Source organism: Nansenia antarctica (assembly GCF_963989245.1).
Source record: "Nansenia antarctica genome assembly, chromosome: 1".
Classification (NCBI taxonomy): Eukaryota; Metazoa; Chordata; class Actinopteri; order Argentiniformes; family Microstomatidae; genus Nansenia; species Nansenia antarctica.
Window position 1 is genome coordinate 35,824,321 of NC_137674.1, and position 27,550 is coordinate 35,851,870.

At 44.0% G+C, this 27,550-nt stretch overlaps 1 protein-coding gene across 1 annotated transcript in view; it reads left to right on the forward strand.

Annotated features, from left to right (window-relative positions):
* Positions 1 to 4,378: 4,378 nt before the first annotated feature.
* The window catches only part of LOC308166724 (homeobox protein SIX6), a gene marked incomplete at both ends in the record, with an annotated part of 165,212 nt that continues 142,040 nt past the window's right edge, over positions 4,379 to 27,550 (forward strand). Inside the window, 2 exons of the mRNA XM_080541051.1 lie at positions 4,379 to 4,950; positions 5,963 to 6,128. Coding sequence (XP_080397177.1) covers positions 4,379 to 4,950; positions 5,963 to 6,128 — 738 coding nt within the window. Of the gene's footprint in view, positions 4,951 to 5,962 lie in introns of the transcript that reaches the window.

The window sequence follows — 27,550 nt, forward strand, 5'->3', positions numbered from 1 at the left end:
GAAGTGGTGGAAGAATAGAAGTTACATAAAAACACGTTGATATGTTTGAACAAACCAGACCTAGTGGCCTAGCGATTCGATGCAGTGTTTGGTAGAGGGCTAGGTGGTGGTTGTGTTTGGGTGGTGGTGTGTGGTAGAGGGCTGGGTGGTGTTGGTTGTGTGTGGTAGAAGGCTGGGTGATGGTGTTAGGGTAGAGGGCTGGGTGGTGGTGGTGGTTGTGTGTGGTAGAGGGCTGGGTGGTGGTGGTGGTGGTGTTTGGTAGAGGGCTGGGTGGTGGTGGTGTTTAGGTGGTAGTTGTGTTTAGGTGGTGGTTGTGTTTAGGTGGTAGTTGTGTTTAGGTGGTGGTTGTGTTTGGGTGGTAGTTGTGTTTAGGTGGTGGTTGTGTTTGGGTGGTGTTGTGTTTGGGTGGTTGTGTTTGGGTGGTGGTTGTGTTTGGGTGGTAGTTGTGTTTGGGTGATGGTTGTGTTTGGGTGGTGTTGTGTTTGGGTGGTGGTGTTTGGGTGGTGGTTGTGTTTGGGTGGAGGTTGTGTTTGGGTGGTGGCTGTGTTTGGGTGGTAGTTGTGTTTAGGTGGTAGTTGTGTTCAGGTGGTGGTTGTGTCTGGGTGGTGGTTGTGTTTGGGTGATGGTTGTGTTTGGGTGATGGTTGTGTCTGGGTGGTGGTTGTGTTTGGGTGGTGGTTGTGTTTGGGTGGTGGTTGTGTTTGGGTGGTGGTTGTGTCTGGGTGGTGGTTGTGTTTGGGTGGTGGTTGTGTTTGGGTGGTGGTTGTGTTCAGGTGGTGGTTGTGTTTAGGTGGTAGTTGTGTTCAGGTGGTGGTTGTGTTTGGGTGGTAGTTGTGTTTGGGTGATGGTTGTGTTTGGGTGGTGTTGTGTTTGGGTGGTGGTTGTGTTTGGGTGGAGGTTGTGTCTGGGTGGTAGTTGTGTGTGGGTGATGGTTGTGTTTGGGTGGTGGTGTTTGGGTGGTAGTTGTGTTTGGGTGGTGGTTGTGTCTGGGTGGTGGTTGTGTCTGGGTGGTGGTTCTGTTTGGGTGGTGGTTGTGTGTGGGTGGTGGTTCTGTTTGGGTGGTGGTTGTGTCTGGGTGATGGTTGTGTTTGGGTGGTGGTTCTGTTTGGGTGGTGGTTGTGTCTGGGTGATGGTTGTGTTTGGGTGGTGGTTGTGTTTGGGTGGTGGTTGTGTCTGGGTGGTGGTTGTGTTTGGGTGGTGGTTGTGTTTGGGTGGTGGTTGTGTCTGGGTGATGGTTGTGTTTGGGTGGTGGTTGTGTTTGGGTGGTGGTTGTGTTTGGTAGATGGCTGGGTGGTGGTTGTGTTTGGTAGATGGCTGGGTGGTGGTTGTGTTTGGGTGGTTGTTGTGTTTGGTAGATGGCTGGGTGGTGGTTGTGTTTGGGTGGTGGTTGTGTTTGGTAGATGGCTGGGTGGTGGTTGTGTTTGGTAGATGGCTGGGTGGTGGTTGTGTTTGGGTGGTTGTTGTGTTTGGGTGGTTGTTGTGTTTGGGTGGTTGTTGTGTTTGGTAGATGGCTGGGTGGTGGCTCTGTTTGGGTGGAGGTGGTGTTTGGGTGGTGGTTGTGTTTGGGTGGTGGCTGTGTTTGGGTGGTGGTTGTGTTTGGGCGGTGGTTGTGTTTGGGTGGTGGTTGTGTTTGGGTGGTGGTTGTGTTTGGGCGGTGGTTGTGTTTGGGTGGTGGTTGTGTTTGGGTGGTGGTTGTGTTTGGGCGGTGGTTGTGTTTGGGTGGTGGTTGTGTTTGGGTGGTGGTTGTGTTTGGGCGGTTGTTGTGTTTGTGTGGTGGTTGTGTTTGGGAGGTGGTTGTGGGATCTGTGCAGCAAACAAACAAAGGAACCAGAGCCAGAACAGACGTCTTTGTATGAGATCCACTGCCTGTGTTTTGTGTGGTTGAGTTCGTGAATGTCTGGAGATATCGGTGTCAGGATACCATCTGCTGGCACTGTTTTCCACGCCAGTGTGTGGTGATTGTAATCTGCTCGCTATAGGCCAATCCTGTATTTTATATGATAAATAAGATTGTTTTGCTTTGCTTTGGCAGTTATTTTTTCTTTTTTCTCTTGTATTCAATGTAGGCTTTTGGCTAGCCTACACGACTTATATATATATTTATTTATTTTTTAAATAGGCCTACCTCATGAAAATGCTTTTCTCCCATCTATTTCCCCTCGAGGGCTTTTTTCTATTATACATGTTTTGATTAACGTCCTAAGTAATAGGCTCTCTACTTAGCATTGTTGGGATGTTCAATTTATAGTCCGGCCTTGCTTCCGACATCACGACCGGGTTGCTGCCTACTCCAAGGACATAATAATATTATTGCCAGATATTGTTTATTGACACGGACCTCCGTTTATGATATCCAAAAATGTCACTATCTTTTATTGATGCGCTCTTCCGAGGAGAAAAAGTAAATGTCCTTGTAAATTTAGGTTAGGATAGGCCTACAGGATGAAATATTTACAACGCATGAATTTTTCAACACTTGCACCTTGTCAGTCATCTTCGCAATTACGGTCCTCCCATGATCCTCTACTTCTGCAGGCCTTATCCTTTATTTACAACTAGTCACCAATCGGGTGCTAAATCTATTATATGGAATTACGAATATAGCTTTAATCGTCTTAATCTGTCCCCTGCTCTCTCGTGTAGCCTAACAACCATCTGGTTATTTTGGAACATTTGTGAGAAAAACCTCAAATCTGTAGCCTTTATCACCTTAATGGGGAATTTGCTGATTTTCGCTATATACTGCATCTGATTAACACGTCTATGCATGTTGATAGGCTCATATCAAGCATTTTACTCAAAACTTCAAACGTGAAATATGTTCATATTTTAGAATATGTAACATTCATTGTATAAACATTCGGCATCATTTTGGAGTTACAGCACAGCAGAGGACGTATAGAAATATAGTTTGTACCTCTGCAGATATAGTCACGCGCTCAGCAGGAGAATGAACAGCTTCTCGCGCAGAAGGCAGCAGTTCCATAACCCCGCGCCACGAGCTTCCCCATAATTCATGCAAAAAGAGCCCGAAGGGGATTCAGTCTAACTGTGTGTGTGTGTGTGTGTGTGTGTGTGTGTGTGTGTGTGTGTGTGTGTGTGTGTGTGTGTGTGTGTGTGTGTGTGTGTGTGTCTGTGTGTCTGTGCGTGCGTGCGAATCTGTGAAAATAATATCAGGCTTTTCCGTCAGAATGAACTTTACCACTGTAGCCAGCCATGAAATAATCTGACCCGACACTTCAAACCATCTGCGCTATCTATCCGCCTTCTTATTTACTAAATCAGCCCGTGCACAAAACGGAGTGTGCCTGATACTAAACCCAAGCCCGGCAGTGGCATCAATGGCATCTTGCTATAAACATACCATTGTAGTGATTTTTATTATATCAAAACAGGATTATATATAGGCTAGACCAATATTAGACTAGTGTCTCTCCAAAATCTGACTATTCAAATACGCTGAACATGAATATAGGCTATCGTCTTCCTACATTATTTGCAAGACATGTCTTTGCGACGCAGCCCATGTTGTTGTTTTTATTTTAGCATTTGATTTCATTTGTAGACATGGAAACAAGGTTGTGGTTTTAGGGACGCTTTATTGTAGTGTGGATGAGGCGAACATTATTTGCGTGCATTAAACAGCCATTCATAATAATCCAGTGCTGTTATTTCCGTTATCTTTTTACTCTTTTTTGAAAAGATTAAAAAAAACGACACTTGAAAATCGGTCTCGTCGTTGACTGATAAGTTATTTTTTTCCAAAGAAAGGCGTCGAGGATAAACGTTTGTGTCCGTGTTGCGTTTGAATTGAATCGTTGCTTTTCTCCTTCACAGTCATAGCAAACAAAGGAGAAGGCTGTATAGGAAAACATGGAAGGCCATTAAATGTTGGGAAAACAAAAAGCAAAGGTCAAAATGTTTACATTTTAAAAAGGCGCTGTCGAGCTCTGGGAGGTGCTGAAATCTCCCGGCTCCTTTACGCGTGATTGGTGAACCTGACAGTGATTGACGGGCGTCCACGGCGACCACGCAACCAATCTGCCAAGTCCAATAGAAAATCAGCAGAGGGGCTGACTGTCTCTCCCCCCTTCAAAATACATCTCGAGTCCAGTTTTTTTTATACTCTCGTACTTTCAACCTACCAAGTTCAACAGCCGAGGCTGCAGCAGTCAGCCAGAGGGCATCGTTCCTCCGTGTCTTTAACGGTTCATCTGGTAACTTTGGGATTCGATGCCTTTTTGTCTGGACTCGACGCGCAGAGAGCGAGAGGGATAGAAGGGTGCAAGAGAGAGAGGGGAGAGAGTGAGTGTGTGTGAGGGAGAGAGGGAGAGAGAGAGAGAGGGAGAGGGAGAAGGAGGAGAAGCAGAGAAGCCTCCATGTTTCAGCTGCCTATCTTAAATTTTAGCCCCCAGCAGGTCGCGGGGGTCTGCGAGACTCTAGAGGAGAGCGGGGACATCGAGCGCCTCGGCCGCTTCCTCTGGTCGCTGCCCGTGGCCCCGGCGGCATGCGAGGTCCTCAACAAGAATGAGTCGGTGCTGAGGGCGCGGGCCATCGTCGCCTTCCACACCGCGAATTTCCGTGAACTCTACCACATCCTGGAGAACCACAAGTTCACCAAAGAGTCTCACACGAAACTGCAGGCCCTGTGGCTCGAGGCGCACTACCAGGAGGCGGAGAAGCTGCGAGGCCGCCCGCTAGGACCGGTGGACAAATACCGCGTGCGGAAGAAGTTCCCTCTACCCAGGACGATATGGGACGGGGAGCAAAAGACCCACTGCTTCAAGGAGAGAACCCGGCATTTGTTAAGAGAATGGTACTTGCAGGACCCTTACCCGAACCCTAGCAAAAAGAGGGAGCTTGCACAGGCTACTGGACTTACTCCCACACAAGTGGGGAACTGGTTCAAAAACCGGAGACAAAGGGATAGAGCGGCGGCTGCGAAAAATAGGTATGTACGCTGGACACACCAGCCTTTGTGTGCACGATTCCGTTAAGGATGGTTCTTTAACATCTTTATCAGCTCTCTGACGTCTCACAAACAATCGAGATTAATCGAATTTACATGCTTTTTATTGAATCTGAGCAATTTTGCGTGTGCAAAAATTATCTCTGTGAAATATTTTTTTTAATATGACTGAAATCTTGAAAAATTAATTAATTCGAAATTAAGCATGGTCAAAATATGCAAATAACCCATGGTGTAAGATACATTAAAGTGTTTCATGAATAGCGTAATCCTAACTAAAAAGACACGAACGAACCATTTGGGAATGCAGCAAATGAATGGCAAATTCCACCGCGTGAACTAGAATTTGAATATCAACTCTGTAAATGTGTCAAGAATAGCTACCAGAAATATGATTAGATCACATTAAACTACTAAGTCTAAATACAATACTAAACCTTACATCACTGTCTGTCTGTGACGCGATTCCAGTGTAAAACTGGTCATTCAACACTACTCACATTTGCCGCAATGCATTTTGTTTGTTTTGACAACTGTCGGTCCTATGCCTTCAACATCATTCAATAACAAACGTAACCTAATTATTCATCTAATATCTCCCTCAACGTGGCTTAAAGATACAGAGGAGAAGAGACAACAGCAGCGTGATCGACTAATATTTGCGAAAACAATTATGAGCTTCCTGCTCAGTTAAAACATAGCATAAAAAGATTTACTATTAATAGCTGAGGCACGCCTGATATCCATATCTATGATAAGGATGCTCATTCCTCCACGAGGCCTCCAAACAAGAGTAGCCTACATGCACTAGACTAGGGTCATGTGTAGGCTATGTGCGTGCTCGTCACCTATCAATATCTATCAATATCTATCAACCTATCAATATCATGCATCGATACCTGGTGCATGACTCTGATACAGTGTTTCAGTTTGATGTCAATACAGAACATTACAGAAGAGTTGTTGAGTTGTTGCCCTCTATTTGTGTGTTTAGGCTACAACAGCAAGGCATGTCCCAGGGCTCGGTTCGGTCTTTGGCAGATGACGAAGGAACCGTCGACCGGCTCGGTCCCGCCTCCAGTCCCGAGGCGAGCCTGTCGAGCAAAGCCGCCACCTCGGCCATCTCCATCACTTCCAGCGACAGCGAATGTGACATCTAATGGTCATCATAGCACAGTCCCGCGAGGAAGGAAGAGGATACATTTAACAGGAAATAAAAACGAAATCGATCCGGAAAAAGACAATCTAATAAACAGTCACAGTGCCTGCGTTTGAATTTAAAGAAACTGATGTTCTTCTTTGAAGGCTGCCAAAACACGAAGAATCTGACGGGATCTGTCTTAAAGCTATTATAGGCTACTTTATTTTGTTTTTTCCTTTTTTGCCACTATACGGATGACTGAACCTAATAATACAAGCGGGAAGAAAACAACAAGAGAAATCATATTCATATTCACGATCCCTTTTTATAGGGAGGACTAATAAACAAATGCCTCAAGATGATAAAAAAAACAAGAAAAGAAAAAAAAGGAAAAAGGAGAAGACATCGAGCGCCTAACCTGCTATTTTCTGTGGGTATTTCATGTTGAAAAGACGCTGTCATATTTTTACTTTACTTTTAAAGTTCTATAAATAATGTTTATTTACCTATTTAAAATGATTGGCTGTTATTAGAATTTGATATTCATTTGCTTGGTGTTTTTAATATTTTACCATGTGCACAGGTGAACCCGTTGAACATGTGCGCTTTAGTGAACATGTGTTTCAGTAAAAAAGAAAAAGAAAAAAAAGAAAAAAAAAAGGGTAAAGATAACTTAATAAAATAATTGTTGATCAAAAGAACACAACACTAGTCTTTTTCATTCTTTGGTTGGTTATCGAGGAAATATGTAGCCTAAATAATGATGTTTATTGCATGGTGGGAAGACATTTTTATATGGATATGATCTATAACTATTTCACTATTAGCTCGATAAAACGCAATTTAAATATCGTCCTACTCTAAAGCCTGGTGGAAAATTAGATTTCGTACTCTATTTGGACTGGTGAAGCGGTGTAAAACGAGAGCTTTTTTTTCTTAAGACATGTTCAATCGCATATTTTACCTTAGATATGTAGACTTGAGAAAATGTAAACCGAGAAAAATGTTTTTCCTGTTTATAATGCCACTATTTATAATGCCCTGACACGTTCCCGGCGTAATTGGCCAACATGCTCCGTGTCATGTAATGCGGCCTGACAGCGCGAGGTCAGAGAGAGGCCGGCGCACTGGAGGAGGAGAGGGTGATGGGCTATAGGAGTACAAACTAAATAGGAGGAACACCAGAATATGAAATGCACTCTCGGCTGCCTATTTCTAAAGTGTTGTTATAAAGGTCCTTTAACAGTAAATGTGTGAGGGAATTGGCCCATCGACAGGCTATCGGTTAATCGTTACAGCGTCGGTAACGTGCGAAAAATATTTGCGATAATTTATTGCAATGGCTCTTCAGATAATCCGTTGGCTCTAAAACACATTTTGTTTTTGAGAAACGAATGTTTGATAATGTAGGCCGATGATGATTCCCCTGAAATACACACAGGAGGCATACAAAAATAGGCCTATATGTCACAAACATTTATGTTTACATTTTCCTTTATTCAGATGTGTTTATGATGGTGCAGAATACATGAACCAGGCCTCCAGCCCAGGGAGCGTTGCAGTGGCACACAATGTGCAAGGTTGACGTGTAGTCGCATGGGGAATGGCAAGCCTAAAATATGTAGCAACGGTTGGTGTTTATGATGAAGTTTTGCTTATAATATATTCACCATCAGGGCACGTAAACTAGAGCGAAATAATGCTGTATATCAAATGCTCAATATCCCTCTGGGCGCTGTTCTAGCCTGCAGGAACGCGGCTTAAATGAGCAACATAAACCCCACCATCCATGCAACACAGAACTACTACTGTTTTTTTGTGTGTTTTTTCTCTCCAACCGCTTCAGAGTTTTGGTCTGGTCTAACACCTGGAGTTTCCTCCAATTTGCAATTAATTACAGTATAGCGATTGAAAGGGACAAGCTGTATTTTCAAAAACGTCTTTCAGCTGGAACAACACAGAAGCCAATGCAGTTGTTCGTTTTTATTTATCGTGTACATAAAAGAGAGAGAGAGAGGAAGTAAAGTGAGGGGAAGGAAAGGGGGGGGGGGGGGGGGCTTTTGAGTTTCTTTCAAATCATGGGGACAAAATGGCTGAATATTTCCGTTTCTATTCAAAACAAGGGCGACCAGAGGGGGAATACATGAAAAAGTCTATTTAGCAGTCAATAAGGTTGTCAAACTGGTCAGCGGTAATCAGCGCTAATGATGAAGGCGGACAAAGAGGCGCTCCCAATGTTTTGTGAGGGGAGGCAAAGAACTGCTGTCAGGGTATAGTCTGCCAGGGGTACGAAAATCAGAACTTTTGTGAAGTGTGTGTGTGTGTGTGTGTGTGTGTGTGTGTGTGTGTGTGTGTGTGTGTGTGTGTGTGTGTGTGTGTGTGTGTGTGTGTGCGCGCGCGTGCGTGTGTGCGTGTGTGTGTGTGTGTGTGTGTGTGTGTGTGTGTGTGTGTGTGTGTGTGTGTGTGTGTGTGTGTGTGTGTGTGTGTGTGTGTTAGGCAGCTGCTACAATGCGAACTCGTGAGTTGAGCGATTAAAAGGATTTAATTACCAATTGATTGACTGTTTTCTGACTTGTACGTTTGTACCAGTCATAACATATTAATTGTGCTCCAATAAACATGTAATAATATTATTAATAGTCTATAATAATGATGAATAGGCATTCTCTCCATATTAGGACGTTTTATATAAAAGTAGCCTAAATCGGGGCAATTTCTAAGAGACACCATTGTTTACATTTGCGCTTATCTTGGTTTGTTGGAACTAGATATCCCTGTCATGTTTTTTTATACAGTAGGCCTATTGCTTAATTTGACAAATCGGTGTCTATCTCCTGAACATTAATCATGATTATGTTATAGGCTATGACTGTTGGGCTGTACGGCTTTATTGTGATCGAATCTGTCAAAGCAGTTCAGCAGCGAGTCGCGATCTGACACGAGCTCGTGTCAGCAGCACCGTGGGTACGAAGTGGTGTCAGCAGCACCGTGGGTACGAAGTGGTGTCAGTACCGTGGGCCCGTCTCTCACAGCGTCGCCGTGACAGTAATAACAATGATAATAACAACAGTAATAATAATAATAATAATAATAATACTTTTTATTTGTATTGCACTTTTCGTTTGTTGTTGTTTTTTGAGGGGTCTTGTGTTTCTCTGACTGACATTGTGATAGATCTTTACCCACAGTGTTCCTTGTTTCACTTTGTTCTTGCATAAGGTACAGCAGGCTTCAAAAACGTTCAATCATCATTCAAAAGACTCTCAGAGTGCTACAGAGTAAAACAAATAAAATAAAAAATACAGCCTAAAAACCTAGTGTCTGTTCAGAAGACCACCACACAGCAGCCTACACGTCTATGATGCACGGGTCTTTTGCTGTTTTAGTGTAACAGTGTTACTGTGTTACTGTTACATTAAGTTGATCATTTATTTATTAACTTGTGCTTCACCGGTGATAGCAAGACATCGCTCCCGTGTTGCAACAGGCTCCATCTCAAAAGCCGCAGCCAGGCGCAGGCCTAATATTACTTGAATGCTTTTACAAAATGTACCCTACTAAACTGTTTTTTTTTTTTTTTTTGTATAGTGTGTCTCCAGCTGCACGTTTTTCTATTTCTAATTTGATTGTTCACAGGCCTATTAGCTCTATAGAAAAGCGAATAGCCTGCATGTAGACTAGATTTACTACAGGGTTACGGTGTATGATGAGTGTGTATCTGCGTGTGTGTGTGTTATTATTGTTGTTGCTATTATTATTATTATTATTATTATTATTATTATTATTATTATGTTGTTGTTGTTGTTGTAATCAATTACTTATTATTAACAGGGTGCAAAAAAACAGTATCCGCACATTCAAATCTGTGCAAAAAACGTAGTTTTAGGCATAAAGCAGACAAGTGAATGCAGTGGTATAAAGGGTTCAAACAACATCACTTGATTTAGCCAATGCTCAACACCTGTGTCAAATATTACACCTAGTGGCTAGGTATCAAGGGAATTGTAGTCCTAGTCCTAGATTTAGTGGACTACAAAAAACATACACAAGTGTTCATGACACAGGAAAACACCAAAATCCATAACATATTTACAATATATATAGCAGAACAAAAAACAATAGAGAAATGCTACAAACATGCAGACATAAGGCAGTAGACATCATATAGCCTGGCATAGAACATATTATAGTGTCTATAGTAATTTATTCATAGCACAACACTCATGTCGAAATCCTCGTTCAAACCTAGGGGTTGTAGTGGATCCAAAAAAGCTCTCTGGCTTACGTATTGTGTATTAATAAAAGACGATTATGGTTATTGCCTTTAAATGACGGAGAAACACAAGTGCATTAAGAGCCTTGTCCTGAGCGTTGTCCTAGGTCCTCCGCACCCCCTCCCTCTCTCACTGCCTATGGATCCCTGCAACCTCTCTCCCTGTCGCCCCCGGTCTCTCTGCTTCTATATGTTATTTTCATGTGAACGTGTCTCTGCCAGACGTCTGGTGGTTGTTAATCTATTGTATTCTTATTCTTCGTTTGAATTTCACAATTTTACAAGAGATATCTTCTGTCTATATGAACTGACTGGGTTATCGGCTGGAGTCGAGGCCGCACAAGGAGTCTATTCCTGCCCGTTCATTCAGCGAAAGCGTTTTATTGCTTGTTTTATTATTACAGACAAGAACTGGTCAACTGGTCACAGTAGATTATTGAGAATGATAAGGGCGCCCTCTGGTGGTGAGACTGTGTGGTGCTCGTGCTGACAGGTGACCACGCTTTCATGAAGCGAAGACACACACGCGCACGCACGCACGCACGCACGCACACACACACACACACACACACACACACACACACACACACACACACACACACACACACACACACACACACACACTGAGAACTAACGGTTAAGAATATCCTTGTGGGAGCTCCATATAGAAGCCTTACCACAGAGGGTTGTACATGAGAAGGGCTGTTCCGCAGTTACGACTGAATAACCCTTTAGGAAACCTTTTCCCACACGCCCATGTATGACTAAGTAGTGGGAATTAATTGTCCATAAATGTAAAGTTGTAATCCGTTAGTATAGCCTAGCCTACATTATGGCGCTCAATATATTGTCAATCAGGATTGTTTCAAATAGGCCTCGGCTCGGCTACAATAGACCAGATAACATCCTCTCTCATCCTGCCCACGTTGCCGCAAAGGTAGGCTACAATATAATAATATTCATCTTAACAGACTGTGTGGTCTTGGAGCTGAGTAACCTATGTCCTCCACGCACAACACATCTATTAAGACAAACGATTTAACACAAAGTAAATCAAATAAATATACAAAGCGATAACACTACTTTGGGTTTTTGCTCAAAGACTACGGCCGTGGTGGGATTTCGCCGCGGCGCCTCCTTGGTTTGAGCAACGGCGTTAACATTGGCTGCTGTTTGTAAATTCGTTCTGAGAGCACCGGAGCGCACACTGGTTTCAACGTCATAAAGGGACCAAGTAAATTTGATTGGACAAGAGTGCTGATCAGATTTCCCAGAGCGTATTTACGAACGCACCCTATATGAAGCGTGAAACGAGCCTGTTCAGCACCTTGGACAGAGGCAGCAAGCCGCATTGTGAGGAACCGCCTATACGAGCCTTTTATTTGGCATAATCCGTCTCTCCTCTTTGCAATTCTTGACAAAAATGTCGTCGTAACAATCGTTTGGTAGCCAAGCCATTTTTGTTCAATGAATAATTTCACTGTTGAGAGAATAACACCGTGACAATTATGAGCACAATGCTGTGAAGTCTTTCGCCATGAATATCAGACCAGACCAGGGCGATAATTATTACCCTGAACTAAAGCATAGCATATCATCATATCATGCAATGTTTCTTGTGACTATTGACGACGCAGTTTTTATGCCTATCTGTTACTAAATCAAATGAACATTGAATAAAGTGAGTATGATGTTGTTTTCTTCTAAATGTCACCATATACAGGTGCTGGTCATATAATTAGAATATCATCAAAACGTTTATTTATTTCAGTAATTCCATTCAAAAAGTGAGACTTGTATAATGTATACATTCATTCCACACAGACTGATATATTTCAAGTGTTTATTGCTTTTAATTTGGATGATTATTACTGACAACTAATGAAAACCCCAAATTCAGTATCTCAGAAAATTAGAATGTTGTGAAAAGGTTCAATATTGAAGACCCCTGCTGCCACACTCTAATCAGCTAATTAACTCAAAACACCTGCAAACGCCTTTAAATGGTCCCTCAGTCCAGTTCTGTAGGCTACACAATCATGGGGAAGACTGCTGACCTGACAGTTGTCCAAAAGACGACCACTGACACCTTGCACAAGGAGGGCAAGACACAAAAGGTCATTGCTAAAGAGGCTGGCTGTTCACAGAGCTCTGTGTCCAAGCAAATTAATAGAGAGGCGAAGGGAAGGAAAATATGTGGTAGAAAACAGTGTACAAGCAATAGGGATAACCGCACCCTGGAGAGGATTGTGAAACAAAGCCGATTCAAAAATGTGGGGGAGATTATTGTGGAGGTATTGTGAAGAGGAAGATGCGATGCGCCAGACCCAACAATACAGAAGAGCTGAAGGCCACTATCAGAGCAACCTGGGCTCTCATAACACCTGAGCAATGCCACAGACTGATGGACTCCATGCCACGCCGCATTGCTGCAGTAATTCAGGCAAAAGGAGCCCCAACTAAGTATTGAGTGCTGTACATGTGTTCATACTTTTCAGTTGGCCAACATTTTTTAAAAAAAACTTGTTTTGTAGGGTTCTGAGATACTGTATTTGGGATCTTCATTAGTTGTCAGTAATAATCATCAAAATTAAAAGAAATAAACATTTGAAATATATCAGTCTGTGTGTAATGAATGAATATAATAATATACAAGTTTTACTTTTTGAATGGAATTACTGACATAAATCAACTTTTTGATGATATTCTAATTATATGACCAGCACCTGTATGTATGAAACAACCCTGCGGATCCTCTGGCTTGGAGCAGAGCAAACTCCACTACGCTGTTTCAGCGATGGATGATAGTGTATGGCACGTGACTTGTTTGACCCCTCGAGTGGACTGTGTGTGTGTGTGTGTGTGTGTGTGTGTGTGTGTGTGTATGTATTTGTTTTCGCTGTACAGGATCTGTCTGATTTTGAGTAATAGCAAAAACATTATCTGGATAATTCTGACCACAAACGTAAAAGTTTGAAATACAGGGCCCAGAGCATCATCAATCAACGTGTCCTAATGGTTCAGAGGAGAATTGCGCCCCCTAATGGTGAGATTCATGTTGCAGCCGCATTCTTTATATTTCAATGCAATTTTACAATTGTTTTCAAGACATTTATCAGAACTATTAAAAATATAAAAATAAACTGAAGGTTATTTACGAAATGAAAGAATACATACCTCTATCATTGTTAACACAGAAGTTAAATTAAAAAAAACTTGATTATCTAAAGTCACTGCAATTATCCTTGATAATGAATTGTTCCTTCACTGCCTATTCAGCGGTTTGGCGATCTCTCACGATGTTTTTGATTTATCTGAAGCAGTCCTGACTCCTGAACCAAGGTTGAAGTCCTCCTGAATGCCTTTAACAGTGCATTGACTCCAGTCCCTTACGTGTTATATAAGTTTGTCTCAAAAAGAACACAATTTGCCTACCCACGGTTCTTAATCATCCACTCTTCATGCTGTAGATTGTGCTTTTCACATCGGTTCAGACGGATCAATACCCTGTGTCTGCCTGGGCCGCGCTAGCCAGCAGGCTGTCATTTGTTACCAGATACAATGCGGATAATACGAGGCAATTATCTAACCGCTTGCGAGTTCTAGTAAAGTCAATCAATATTCATATCATGACAACTTTCTATGCACACAAAGAGACTAATGTGAACTTGGATCCTCTGTCAATTTCCCCGACTCAAACAATTATTAGCAATAATTGGACATTGTTTTGACAGACGGTGGTCAAGGTTTCTGTAGATATTTATGAAGAAAAAAAATATGACAAGGAAATGATTGGAAGGACACACGCTGGCTTTGGGGGGGGGAGGAACAAATGACTGATGCATTGTGGGGGTTCTATTGACAGACGGACACACAAAGCAGACTGGGCCAGCTCAGCTCAGCAAAGTGAAACAGTTTGCAGTCTATACAGTTGGACTCTTTAAGTGTTGACGGGTGACTGTTTACTCCAAAGCCAAGTATGATACTATTTTTTGTGTCGTATTCCCACAGTTTTCAGATAAAGGATGCTCCCGGTATACTTACAAGAGCTCAAGTGTTTCTCCCTGTTCTTTACAGCCAAACGGCATCGCCACCACACACCAAGGTGTAAAGTCAAAGCACATCTACACTCACTGAACACTTGTACACCTTCTCATCTATGGAGGTGGTGAAATGGTGTGGGGATTGTTTTTTTTTCAGCACACTTTGGGCCCGTTAATACCAATCAATCATCGCTTGAATGCCACAGCCTATTTGAGTATTGTTGCTAACCATGTGCATCCCTTCAGGGCCACAATGTTCCCATCTTCTAAATGGCTACTTCCAGCATGATAATGCACCGTGTCACAAAGCAAATGTCATCTCAAACTGGTTTCATGAACATGATAATGAGTTCAGTTGTTCTTCAGTGGCCTTCTCAGTCACCGGATCTGAATCCAATAGAACACCTCTGGGATGTGGTAGAACAGGGGATTCACAGTTTGAAAGTGCACCTGAAAAATGCAGGAATTGTGGGATACAAACATCATGGACCAGAATCTCAAAGGAATGTTTCCAACATCTTGTGGACTCAATGCCACAAATAATTGAGGCTGTTTTGGGTAGGGAGGCCCTACCCAGTATTAGTATAGTGTTCCTCATAAAGTGTTCAGTGAATGTACGTTTGATGATATTACATATGTTAAAGGCTTTACACTGAACATTGCTAAACTAAACTGCTAATTCATGTTCCCATTCTATGATTCCTTGAAATGCTAAAACCTTGGGATAATATAAAAAAACATAAGACCCATCTCTTCAGGTTACATCTTAACTGCTCCCCCTGAGACATATACTATCCCCCCAGCACTGTGTCTCCTGAGACACCTACTACCCCCAGCACTGTGTCTCCTGAGACATCTACTACCCCCCAGCACTGTGCCTCCTGAGACATCTACTACCCCCCAGCACTGTGTCTCCTGAGACATCTACTACCCCCCAGCACTGTGTCTCCTGAGACATCTACTACCTCCCCAGCACTGTGTCTCCTGAGACATCTACTACCCCCCAGCACTGTGTCTCCTGAGACATCTACTACCCCCCAGCACTGTGTCTCCGAGACATCTACTACCCCCCCAGCACTGTGTCTCCTGAGACATCTACTACCCCCCAGCACTGTGTCTCCTAAAATGTCTACTTCCCCCTTGTACTGTTTCTCCAGTGTAAATGTTTTTGTTGTTGTTGTTCTTTCTTTCTTCTTCTATCACGACGACTGCCAATGGCCCCGGGCCTGAGCTGGATTACTCTTCCTGCTACGACTGGTGGATTGATGATTCACATGTTTAGTCAAATGTATCGATTGTAAGTCGCTTTGGAATAAGGCGTCTGCTAAATGCCAAAAATTTTAAATGTAAATATAAATAAAAAAGGAATGCGACCAAGCTGAGTGGTGTTATATTATTGGCCAACGCTAGAGGGAGACAGAGACCAGGAAGTCATCAGAGAGGACACGCTCGCTCATTGTTCCAAAATAGTTATTTGTATGCTTCTATTTGTCTAAACTATTTGTCGCACAGTATTGTTATTATTAGATATAATGCTATCTTGTTACGTTTTGGAGGATGATGCTGAGCATAGTAAATACATTCTCACACGTACAACACTCTCCCCACAGTGATCCGCAACGCCCCTACCCTGAATACCTTCAAATCAGCCCTCAAAACTCATCTGTTCATCAAGGCCTTTGGCCCCTAGTTTAGTTTTGTCGCTGTCACTGTCTCTGTGTTGTTTCTGTTCTGTTTGTCTGACTTTCTGTCTGTAAAATCTGTAAAGCGTCCTTGGGTTTGTGAAAGGTGCTATATAAAACCAAGATATTATTATTATTATTATTATTAACATTGTCTCATGAATTGTTATCTGTTTATTTCCCAGGTTGTATCTTGGGTGACAGGGAGTCTCACTTTCACCCTGGTTCTGTTGTACTGGATCCGTGGATCGTTGTTTTGAGTATTTTAGCACAAGCTTGCTATTAACACAGTCTTTCTATTAACACAGTCTTGCTATTAACCCAGTCTTGCTATTAACCCAGTCTTGCTATTAACACAATCTTGCTATTAACACAGTCTTTCTATTAACACAGTCTTTCTATTAACACAGTCTTTCTATTAACACAGTCTTTCTATTAACACAGTCTTTCTATTATCACAGTCTTTCTATTAACACAGTCTTTCTATTAACACAGTCCTTTCGACACCAAGCTCAGACACCTAGGCCTTAACCCCGGGCCTATGAGACTGGATCCTGGACTTCCTTTTGGACCGACGCCAGGTGATGCGAATGGGCTCAAAGACCTCCGCCCCTCTAACCCTCAACACAGGAGGCCCCCAGGTCTGTGTCCTGAGCCCCCTCCTACTCTCCCAGTACACCCACGACTGCGTGGCCACGCACGGCTCCAACTCAGTAATTTAATTTGCTGACGACACAACAATGATTGGCCTGATCACCGACGGCGATGAGACGGCCTACAGGAGAGAGGTGGGCCGCCTGGCTCAGTACAGCCAGGAGAACAACCTCTCTCTCAACACTGACAAGACCAAGGAGCTGGTAGTGGACTTCAGGAGGAAAGGCCGGGAACAGGACCCCATCACCACAACGGGTCCACCGTAGAGAGGGTCAGCAGTTTTAAGTTCCTCAGGATCCATATCTCTGATGACCTCATCTGGGACGTGCACACCAAACAGGTGGTGAAACAGGCACAGCAGCGCCTCTTTCACCTCAGGTGGCTGAAGAAGTTTGGCATGGGGTCCAAGATCCTACAGAGGCACAACCGAGAGCATTCTGACTGGGTGCATCACTGCCTGGCACGGCAATTGCAATGCCCTCAACCGCAGAGCGCTACAGAGGGTGGTGTGGACAGCTGAGTGCATCTGTGGATGTGAGCTTCCTTTCATCCAGGACATATACAACAAACCATATGTCAGCAAAGCCCGGATGATCATAAAAGATCCCAACCACCCCAACTACAGCCTGTTTGAACCGATGCCATCCAAAAGGCGAATCAACAGCTACTTCCCCCAGGTGATCAGGCTCATGAACAAGCCTATTGTAGACAATTGACTATCATCTTCAAGCACACCCCACGTCTATGGACTACCTAAACCTTAAGCTCACAGCCACTTTACTACTTGAACTATCTATTTTATTGACTATTTGTACAGCTAATTGTATCCTGTCTTATTAGTCACTTATGTTCTGTATTATTGTCTCTTTTTTATCTTGAATTATGCCTGTTGCCTTATTGTCCTCTGCTGCAATGTCAGGAACCGAAGCCTACGAATTTTACTCTCTTATACTTGTGTAATGTGATGTAACAATAAAACTTGAAACTTGAAACACACACACACACACACACACATACACACACACACACACACACACACACACACACACACACACACACACACACACACACACACACACACACACACACACAGTATTGGTATTGTAGCTTGCAGTTGCTCAACTTCGACACAAGATGGCGCAGAAGACCACTGGAATGTGTGGGCTAAAATAAATAAACTGTCTGGAAGCTGGAAGGAGTTCTCAGGATCAGGATTCTTTTTAAAATAACAACAACACAATAACAACAGTTACCAGAACTAATCATGCGAAATCCACAGACCTCTAGCATACATATAGACTGTCATGATATCAAATATCAAATACACACCTGTCTTCACTGGCCATGATGTTGACACAGCTTCTAGACTTTTCCAGAGCAGAAAATACCCCACAAGAGACTTTGTTTGTGTGTCTTACTGTTGCGTGGACTAGTGCACGCACATACAGTAGTAACATGCCATGTTTAAAATGCATGGAAGAATTTAATATAATCAAGAATGATTTTGTACTAGAACCGTGCATTTGAAGTTTGTGGTTTTTATGTAATAAACCTACAGTTTAGCCTACAATGGTGAATGGTAAATGGACTGACTTATATATATATATATATATATATATACTTATATAGCGCCTTATTCTAAAGCACTTTACAATGGCCTCTCATTCACCCATTCACACACACATTCACACACCAATGTGACGCCAGCTCTACCTCCTGCGCCACAGCCGCCCCAATATATCTACACAATCTAGGTACACAAGTGAATGTCAACGTATGAAAGTGTACATGACGGTGTGTACTATCATACGGTTGAGGGTGTTAACGTATAGATGTGTTGGCAGTGCGAGTGTAAGTGCACCAGTTGGGATTCTGAGGGGGTCTATATTTAAACTCCTTGGGCTCCAGTTTCTCCAGCTGTCACCAAGTTTAAGTTCAGCACCTTGAGCTTTTCTCAGACTTGCTCTTGGGTCAGAGTTATAAACCTGCCAAAGCCTTAAGAGAGAGTGACAGAGAGAGAGGGGGGGACTCTCTCTTCTTACACTTGGGCCTCCTGACTCTTCTGAGCCTGCAGAATGTGCATGCTGCCTGTTTCATCAGCAGAACATCCCTGTTCGATATGTCATCCCTCCCCTCCTCTGTGCACAAGTGACTGCCTTCACGAAACACAGCTGCTGTCCCACCATTCCTGTCAGCTATCCTGTGTAAGCCAACTCAGCTTTTGGTTCAGAACATTTAGGCCGCGTTCGTAAATTCACCGGAGCGCACACTGGGTTCAACGTCATGAAGGAACCAAGTAATTTGATTGGACAAGAGACAGTCATGTGGATGCTCCGCCACTCTGAGAGCTCATTTACAAACGCGGCCTTAGTTTGGATGAGTATCACCTCATATTCATGTATAGTTTATCAGATCAACCATGCCTGTCAGCATAAAATACAATCATGCAAACATAAACTGACCATCAAGGCTCTACTGTCTATGTATGTATGTATGTGGTTATTGCTGAAATCAATGACTTGGTCAAGGGGCTGTAAGGTTGAGCAGTGTGTGAAGCTTCCCCACGTCCACCTTCGACTCAGAAGCCGGAGGAGCCACGAACAGCTGCAGAGGAAAAGTGACGTCGGTCTGTCTGACATTATTCGTCATTTTGTTTAGTTATAGGTAAGAGGTCCTCGCTACCATTTGAATCAGTCTGACAGAACCTGTAGGCAATTTAACAAGTTAACCTTGTGTGTACAACTATAAGGCCAATTGCGTAATTGCGCGCGCGCGCATCGACCGGTGTGGACGCCGTCGCGTTCTATCGGCGAAGGTGAACAGTTTGCTTGTTGTTGTAATCAGAACCACTTCTAAATACCGATTCCCCACTTCTGCATAAAATGACGACGAGCTACCACACTGTTTGGCATTCTGAAGATAATCGCAGCTATGGAAAAACTCACTCTAAAACATTCCTTCCCATGTGCTGGTAAGTTCTTCTCACACAATTGGCATCCTATTATAAGGGTATGTTCTTGACACACACACACACACACACACACACACACACACACACACACACACACACACACACACACACACACCAGGCGAGCAGCCTATGATTGCATGGTAATGATGATAGTGTTCTCCAGTTCCTCCATGTTGTCCTCCCTCGAGCCAGCAGTAGTAGCTGTAGTCTGAGTGGACATGGTGTGTGTGTGTGTGTGTGTGTGTGTGTGTGTGTGTGTGTGTATTGTATGAAATGTGAAATACAAATAAACTTGCCTTACTGTGTGTGTGTGTGTGTGTGTGTGTGTGTGTAGGTGTGTAGGCTGCCCGCTCACACACCTCAACATCACCATAAGTGTCGTAAGTGTCTCTATAAAGGTGCTGAGTGTGTGTGTAGTGTGCGTGTGTGCGTGCGTTCCTGCATGTAGTGTGCGTGTGTGCGTGTGTTCCTGCGTGTAGTGTGTGTGAGTGTGTGTGTGTGTGTGTGTGTGTGTGTGTGTGGTGTGTGGTCCTGTCCGGTGGCAGTGCCGGCCCTAATAACCCAGCTTAGCTGGCATTCCACACACAGTGGCACTAAGGGGGGGGCGGTAACCCACGGTAACCCAGGGGGGGCTTTGGTAATTACCCCGGGCCACTGTCACCCCGCAGCGAATGCACGGCTCAGCGGGGACAGCCCCACCAGGACATTTTTAACCCCTTCCCTGTCCCGCTGCCACTATGGGTGCCAATCGAGGCTCAGGAGGTAGAGGCTGTGGCTCAGGAGGTAGAGGCGGCGTCTAACGATCGGAAGATTGGCGGTTCGATCCCCGGCTGGCCACGTGTCGAGGTGTCCTTGGGGCAAGACACTGAACCCCCAAATTGCTCCCGAGCGGGCTGGCGCCTTGCATGGTAGCTTGCCGCCATTAGGTGTGTGAATGGGTGAATGAGAGGCCGTTGTAAAGCGCTTTGGAATAAGCCGATATATGTCAGTCCATTTACAATTTTAGATGAGATTAGATTCAACTTTATTGTCATCGCAGAGTACAAGTAGGCTACAATACAACGAAATGCAGTTGTGTGTGTCTTTTGTTTTGTCTTGAATGTAGGATTATGTAGGATGTACGGTACACAGGGATGCCTTCTAGGGTGCATGGCCCATGGTTCCTCTGTGACGTGTGAAGATTGACAATGCTTTGGTCAGACTTTTCTTTTGAAACACGGAACTACGTTTCAACTTTTATCCAAAGCGACTTACAATTACAGATTACCGGGACAGTCTCCCTGGAGTCACTTAGGGCTAAGTGCCTTACTCAAGGGCACACTAGTGGTGGTGTTCCCAGGTGGGATTTGAACTCATGACCTTCTGATCACCGGTCAGACTCACTATCCATCCGAGAGAGAGAGAGAGAGAGAGAGAGAGAGAGAGAGAGAGAGAGAGAGAGAGAGAGAGAGAGAGAGAGAGAGAGAGAGAGAGAGAGAGAGAGAGAGAGAGAGAGAGAGAGAGAGAGAGAGAGAGAGAGAGAGAGAGAGAGAGAGAGAGAGAGAGAGAGAGAGAGAGAGAGAGAGAGAGAGAGAGAGAGAGAGAGAGAGAGAGAGAGAGAGAGAGAGAGAGAGAGAGAGAGAGAGAGAGAGAGAGAGAGAGAGAGAGAGAGAAAAGGTGTGTCTGTGTGTGTTTTGATTTCTTTCATGCTAAAAACTAAAAACTGCATAAAGGACACACCCTGATAACAACATTGAAAAAGAGAGAGCAGAGACGAAGACTCTCTCTCTCTCTCTCTTTCTCTCTCTCTTATAGCCAGTGAACCTCTTCCGAATGACGAGTCTCAAAGGCATTCCCTCAGGAGACGCTAGCTGGAAACACAGGATTTGGGAGTTTATTTTCCTTAGAGCACGCGTATCTGTGGGATAGGGGTCCCTTATTCCAGTGCTGCTCCAGTAGTTGTGAGTTCATAAAGGTTCCCAGCAGCCTCTTCTCCTCCTCGTACCCCCCCCCCCTCTCTCTCTCTCTCTCTCACAGTACTCATTTTTCTCCTCTCTCTATTTCTATTCTTCCTCACCTCGTTCCACCCCTTTACCGACTCTCTCTCCGTCTCTCTCTCTCCCTCTCTCTCTCTCTCTCCTTCACTGCCTCAGTTTTCTCACCTTCTACCCCTTTCTCCATGCTTGCACTCTGGCTCCTTTCCTTTCTTTTTTTTTTTTTCAATTTCCCCTCTATCCCTGCCTTTCTCTCTCTCCTCCTCCTCCTTCTCTCTCTCTCTCTCTCTCTCTCTCTCTCTCTCTTTCCCACTCTGTCTCCTCTTACTTTAATTCCCCCCCCCTCTCTCTCTCCTCTTCTCTCCTCTGCCCTCTCTCTCTCTCTCCTCTTCTCTCCTCTGCTCTCTCTGGCTCTCTCTCTCTTTCTCTTTCTCTCTCTTTTCTCCTCTGTCCCCCCCACCCTCCCCCCCTCCTCTCCTCCTCCTCTCTCTCTATCATCTGCAGGCTAAAAGCAGCAGATTTCTCTGGGCCTTTTGTCCCTGCTCAGGGAGACGTTTGGCACACAGAGGATCGTGTTACAACTTTCATTTCCTGAAATATTTTTTTGGAGGAACCAACAAGGGTATTTTATCCTGAGCTCCAGTGCAGGGAGAGAGAGGGGACCAGAATGGCAGCTTGGGTTCTGAAACCGGTCCCTCCCCATGTCCCCAAACAAACACAAACTGCATTTAGCAGTGGGGTCGTGGGGGTCTGGGGGGTGGGGATCTGGGGTGTGTGTGTGTGTGGTTTGGGGATGGGGGGGTCACTGGAGCTGTTTGTGAGCCCTGGGGTAGGTGAGGTGATGGCTCCTGGGACTGGGAGGTAGATTTCATTATCCTGCCGTATCCTATGGCACTTCCTCTTGTTGTGTCTCTGCGTGCGCCCCCCCCCCCCCCCCCTCCAAGGCCCTGGAGCCTCGACAGCCAGGGAACATTAACTCTGTCAGATTTACACCGAACAAAAATATAAACGCAGGGGTTAGGGTTAAATCAAAGACCTTAGACTTTTTCTATGTACACAAAAGGCACACAATTTTTTTTTCTCTCAGGCCTATTTTTCTCTTGATTTCAACCCATGAAAGTGGTGCGTTTTATATTCTTGTTCAGTATAGATCAAATTGTCTGTCCAAGTCCAAGACGATTGATTCCTTTTGGCAGAAAAATTATTTTGACCTTTAGTAGTTTTGTGATCATTCTCCTCTTTAGTATAAATATATAGCCACAACGCGACTCTCAGGTACACATCACCCTCCCGTCTCAGATTTTCTTTGTGTTACACCCTACGGCCTAACACGAGCTAACACGAGCTAACACGAGCTAACACGAGCTAACACGAGCTAACACGAGCTAACACGAGCTAACACGAGCTAACACAAGCGAATACAAGCTAACACGAGCTAACACAAGCTAACACGGGGAACTGTCCACAACACACACACATAGTTACTCAGAACATTGATAAGAAGAACTGAACTATGAGTTCACGATTTTGTCAAAAAAACCTCCAACTTAAATTGGCACGGGATAACAAGGGCCTGACATTGGGGGAAATATTCAGTTCCAACATCCCAGACTGCACTCACTTTCCTGTGTTCAAAAATTCAATATACGAAAAAAAATCGAGATATCGCTTTTCCTGCTAAGCTCCCAAAATACCGATATCTGATTCTGTGAAACCAGAGACAAGCTTTGTCTCCGCTGGGGTACGTTACATGAGCCGAGGCCCTTCCAGGCATATTTTCCTTTAAAAAAAAAAAAAGCCCTCTTTCTTTTTTCAAAGGCATCAGAATCAAGTTGCATCTTGTCCTCCTACCTTTTTATTATTTGTAAAGATACGAAAATTCCCATTTGTCAAATGATCTACATGCCCTTCATTTGACACATGACATGCTATCTTACATCCTAATAAGTCTGGGATCCTACAGGAGTCTGCGCTCCTCCTCCTCCTTCTCATCTTTGAACTGCGGGTCATCCATCACTCAACGTGCTCGGAGATAGAGATAAATATTTCTTTCAGCTCTGCCACCAGGAACTTCCTGTCTACCAAGGGGCTACCTAGCTACTGGGGTGCTCGACTGAGGAGACCACTGTCTTTTCCTCTTCTCAGTATATACATTTTGACAACATACACTCACACACACTCAAACATATACCAACACATACTAGGGTGAGCAGCTAGCTGTCCAATAGCATTGCACAGCACAGGGATATTGACAAGCGTTAATTTTGCGTTCGACACCAAAGCTTTTCAAATGTTGGGATGTCGTTGTTATCAGGGAAACTTATCATGCTGTTGTATTTTTTCTTTAGCTTGAAAGACGTAGAGAGTGAGCGCGCACACACACGCACACACACACACACACACACACACACAGCAGCATTAGTCTAGCCTCTGGGGTTGGCCAAGCCCGAGCGTTGTCAGATCCATGCATCATTGGTAAGGAAATCTCCCCACAAGCCGCCCCCCCCCCCCCCCCCTCCTTCCTCCCCCTCCCTGCGGCAGACCTGAAAAGATCCTTTTGTCCCTCATCACCCCCCCTTGCCCCCCACCCCCCCGCCCCCCCAAGCCCACACCCCTTGTACAGCCTGTGGTTATGGATACCTGGGATTGTCTCACACGATGCTCCCATGAGAGCGTAAGGCTACCTGCTAGCCATCAGACCTGAGAGAAGAGAGAGAGCCGGTCTGAGAGAGAGAGAGAGAGAGCAAGGTCCTTACCTTCGCCTTTTGTCCTCTAGTGTGGACCGGGGATATTACTGACGGTATACTCTCTGGTACTGAATGCAACACTCGCATGCGTTGCTCAGCAAAGTATGACCAAAATAATAATAATAATAATACCTTCTCTCCCTGCCCTCTCTCAGAGAGGGAGACCATGGTGGTGCAGTTGAGTTTAACCTCCTGGTGTTTATTTACCTTCGACAAGGCCCTTTCCTGCTACTGATTTAGGGGCCGTAGTGCGAGGGTGCCCGGTACTCGCGCCCACGCAAGGAAAAAACCAAAATGGCCTTTTGAGTACTCTCTCCTGGCCATTAGCAGCTACTGTTACTGGCACCAGTACGGGCTTACCCTGGACCCTGGTGTCGCTGGCAGCAACCGGGCTTACCCTGGACCCTGGCGGTACTGGCACCAGAGAGCTTTATTCCTGGACCCTGGACCCCCGTGGCACAGCCAGCAGTGATGAAGATGGTCGTAGCTAGGCTAGAGGATAGCTAGTCTCTCACACAGGCTCACCGCACTTGTTGCGGAGCTAGAAAAGAGGCCAGCTGCAGTAGAAGTAGAATTAGAGGCTCTGTCAGTGTTGAACGACCGTCCTCCTGTCTAAATGCAGTGTGTGTGTTTGGGGGGGGGGGGGGGCGCGTGTGTATCTGTGTGTGTGTGTATGTGTGGGGAAGTGTGGGATTCAGGCGCGCTTAAAGGCCTTGTCAGAGTTTCCGTCAGGGATTGAACAGATAGGCTGTTGTGTGTTTGTACATCCTGCAAAGGTGACTTTGATGGTGTCATTCTCATATGGCACACACCGCCTGTTCATCTCCTGTGTGTGTGTGTGTGTGTGTGTGTGTGTGTGTGTGTGTGTGTGTGTCCTTTACCGGACACACTGTGCCTAGATTAACATATGCAAACATCTGGTTTGGTGACTTTGTTCAAACCTATTTGCTAATGAGTGACAGCATAATTCTCTTTCTGCCAAGTTAAACGTGAGGTATCTTGTTAGATTTTTATCAGAAGTTGTTTTGTTTGTTTTTTTCTTCTTGTGCCTAATATGAAAGGCTTGATGCCTTGCATTGTTTGTGGCAGACTGCGGAGTGTAAAACTACATTCACGTCACTGGCGAACCTTTTTATAGCACAAACGTTAACATAGACAGAGAGGCGTCTCTTATGTGTCTCCTGTGTCAATCAAAGAGACGGGGGTTGAAGTCAATCTACTGATTCTTGCTTTATTTTAGAGTTCACTTGAGGTCCCAATGCCTCCTTAGATTTAATGGATACAATTTATACACAGGGAATCCCAAGGCATAACTATAGTCACGTCGCTTTTAATAGTATAGTCCAAGTCTATTATTAGAAAACATTTTTAAAATGTAGCTTACTACATAGCCCTATATCAATTTTTAAAATATGAAATGTTGTAGCTGCGGGAGGGTAAATATATTCAGAGCTCAACTTTCAACTCGCCGTAGTCATGATAGGTGTAGAAATAGTCCCAAATGACAAACGCCTCCGAGACGCAGACTATAGACTTGCCCCAGGGTTCCCTGGGATAGCCGGGCATAGGCCGAGCAATCTTCGCAATCAGGCTCTAATGCTCGCAGCAACTGGTTCAGATTATGCTCAGGAAATCCTCGGTGCTCTCTGTTCAAAACAATTTACCCTGACATGAGCCGAAGGGGTAGGGGGTGGCTCCCTAGGAGGTGTCCTCTGGTACCGCAGTCTTTTTTGAGTGTAAGTGAGAAAACAAGTTTCAAAATATGACGCAGATATTTGGTCTAGGCCTGTAAAGTATAACTGGGGAAACCTCTCGAGCCTATTCACAGGCGCCTGCTGCGATGCCAGATGCGTCTCCAGGAATAAGACGTGTTTGTGTCTTATAATAGGAGGCAAAGCATGAGCATATTATTAATAGACGAACTGTATTATTATTATTTTTAGACAGACGGTATTATTGTTGTTGTTGTTATTACTATTAGTATTATTGATAATAATAACAATAATAATATGATTGTTGTTGTTATTATTATTGTTGTTGGTATTATTATTATTATTATTATTATTAGAAGTATTATTAGTATTATTAGTAGTACTTAGTACAGTGTAGTTCATAACAAGGATAACAGGCTGGTTTAGAAAACGGTTGGGCTTTTTCTTAAAATGTTCTATGGACCAGAAAATATATATATATTTGAAATTCCTTAGATATTTTTCGATGTAAATTGATTGGCCATTTTTCCCCTCTCAGACCGCAGATAAAAGATCCGCGGGTAAGTGCGCCTTCCGCAGATGGTGTCGTTTCTCTGTGGCCCAGAACTGGCAGAACAAACACTTGGAGAGAGCAAAGTAAACACGGCAACACAGACCTGATGATCCACGGCGGAGGGCTCGGCTCCGCCTCGGGCGAAACACGGCCTTAAATATCATCAACAAAGCGACCTTTACTATGCGCATATCTCCAGCCTTGTTTAATTGAATTAGAATTTTGGAGCCAATATATTCCCAATCCGGAAGTTGTTTTGTTATTGTGGATTATTTTTGTCATGTTTTTGGTTTCAGCGTTTAGGCTACCTCTTGTGAATTGTAATATTGAGTAAAAATGTAGGCTGATAATGAGAGTTCAAGCATGTCAATTTTGTCCGAAAAACTATAACCGTGAGTTTAGGCTTCTTCCAAAGAGACAATTCTCTCAAGGAGTCTTAAATTAAGAATAATCATTTGGGCCTGGCGTTGACATGTGACCACGACGAAATGTTAGTAGTATAGGACTCATTTGACACATTGTGTCTTAGTTTATATGCCTATAACAGGCTATTCTTTTCGTACACGCTGTCAAGTGCCAAATAATGAGCGCTGTTTTCCTTTCTTTAAATTTGTTTTTAATTTACATACATTTTGACTCTGCGGTAGGCATTCACGTTTTGTTTATTACATTTGGATTTCGAATAGGCCTACATGTTTTTTTGTCGTATATCTTGTCATTTTTTTAGGGATAAGACTGTAAAATGTAACTTAACGACTATTTTAATGAGTGGACATACAAAAAATACACATGAGACAAATATGAAGCTTTTGTTTTATTGGAAACTAATAATC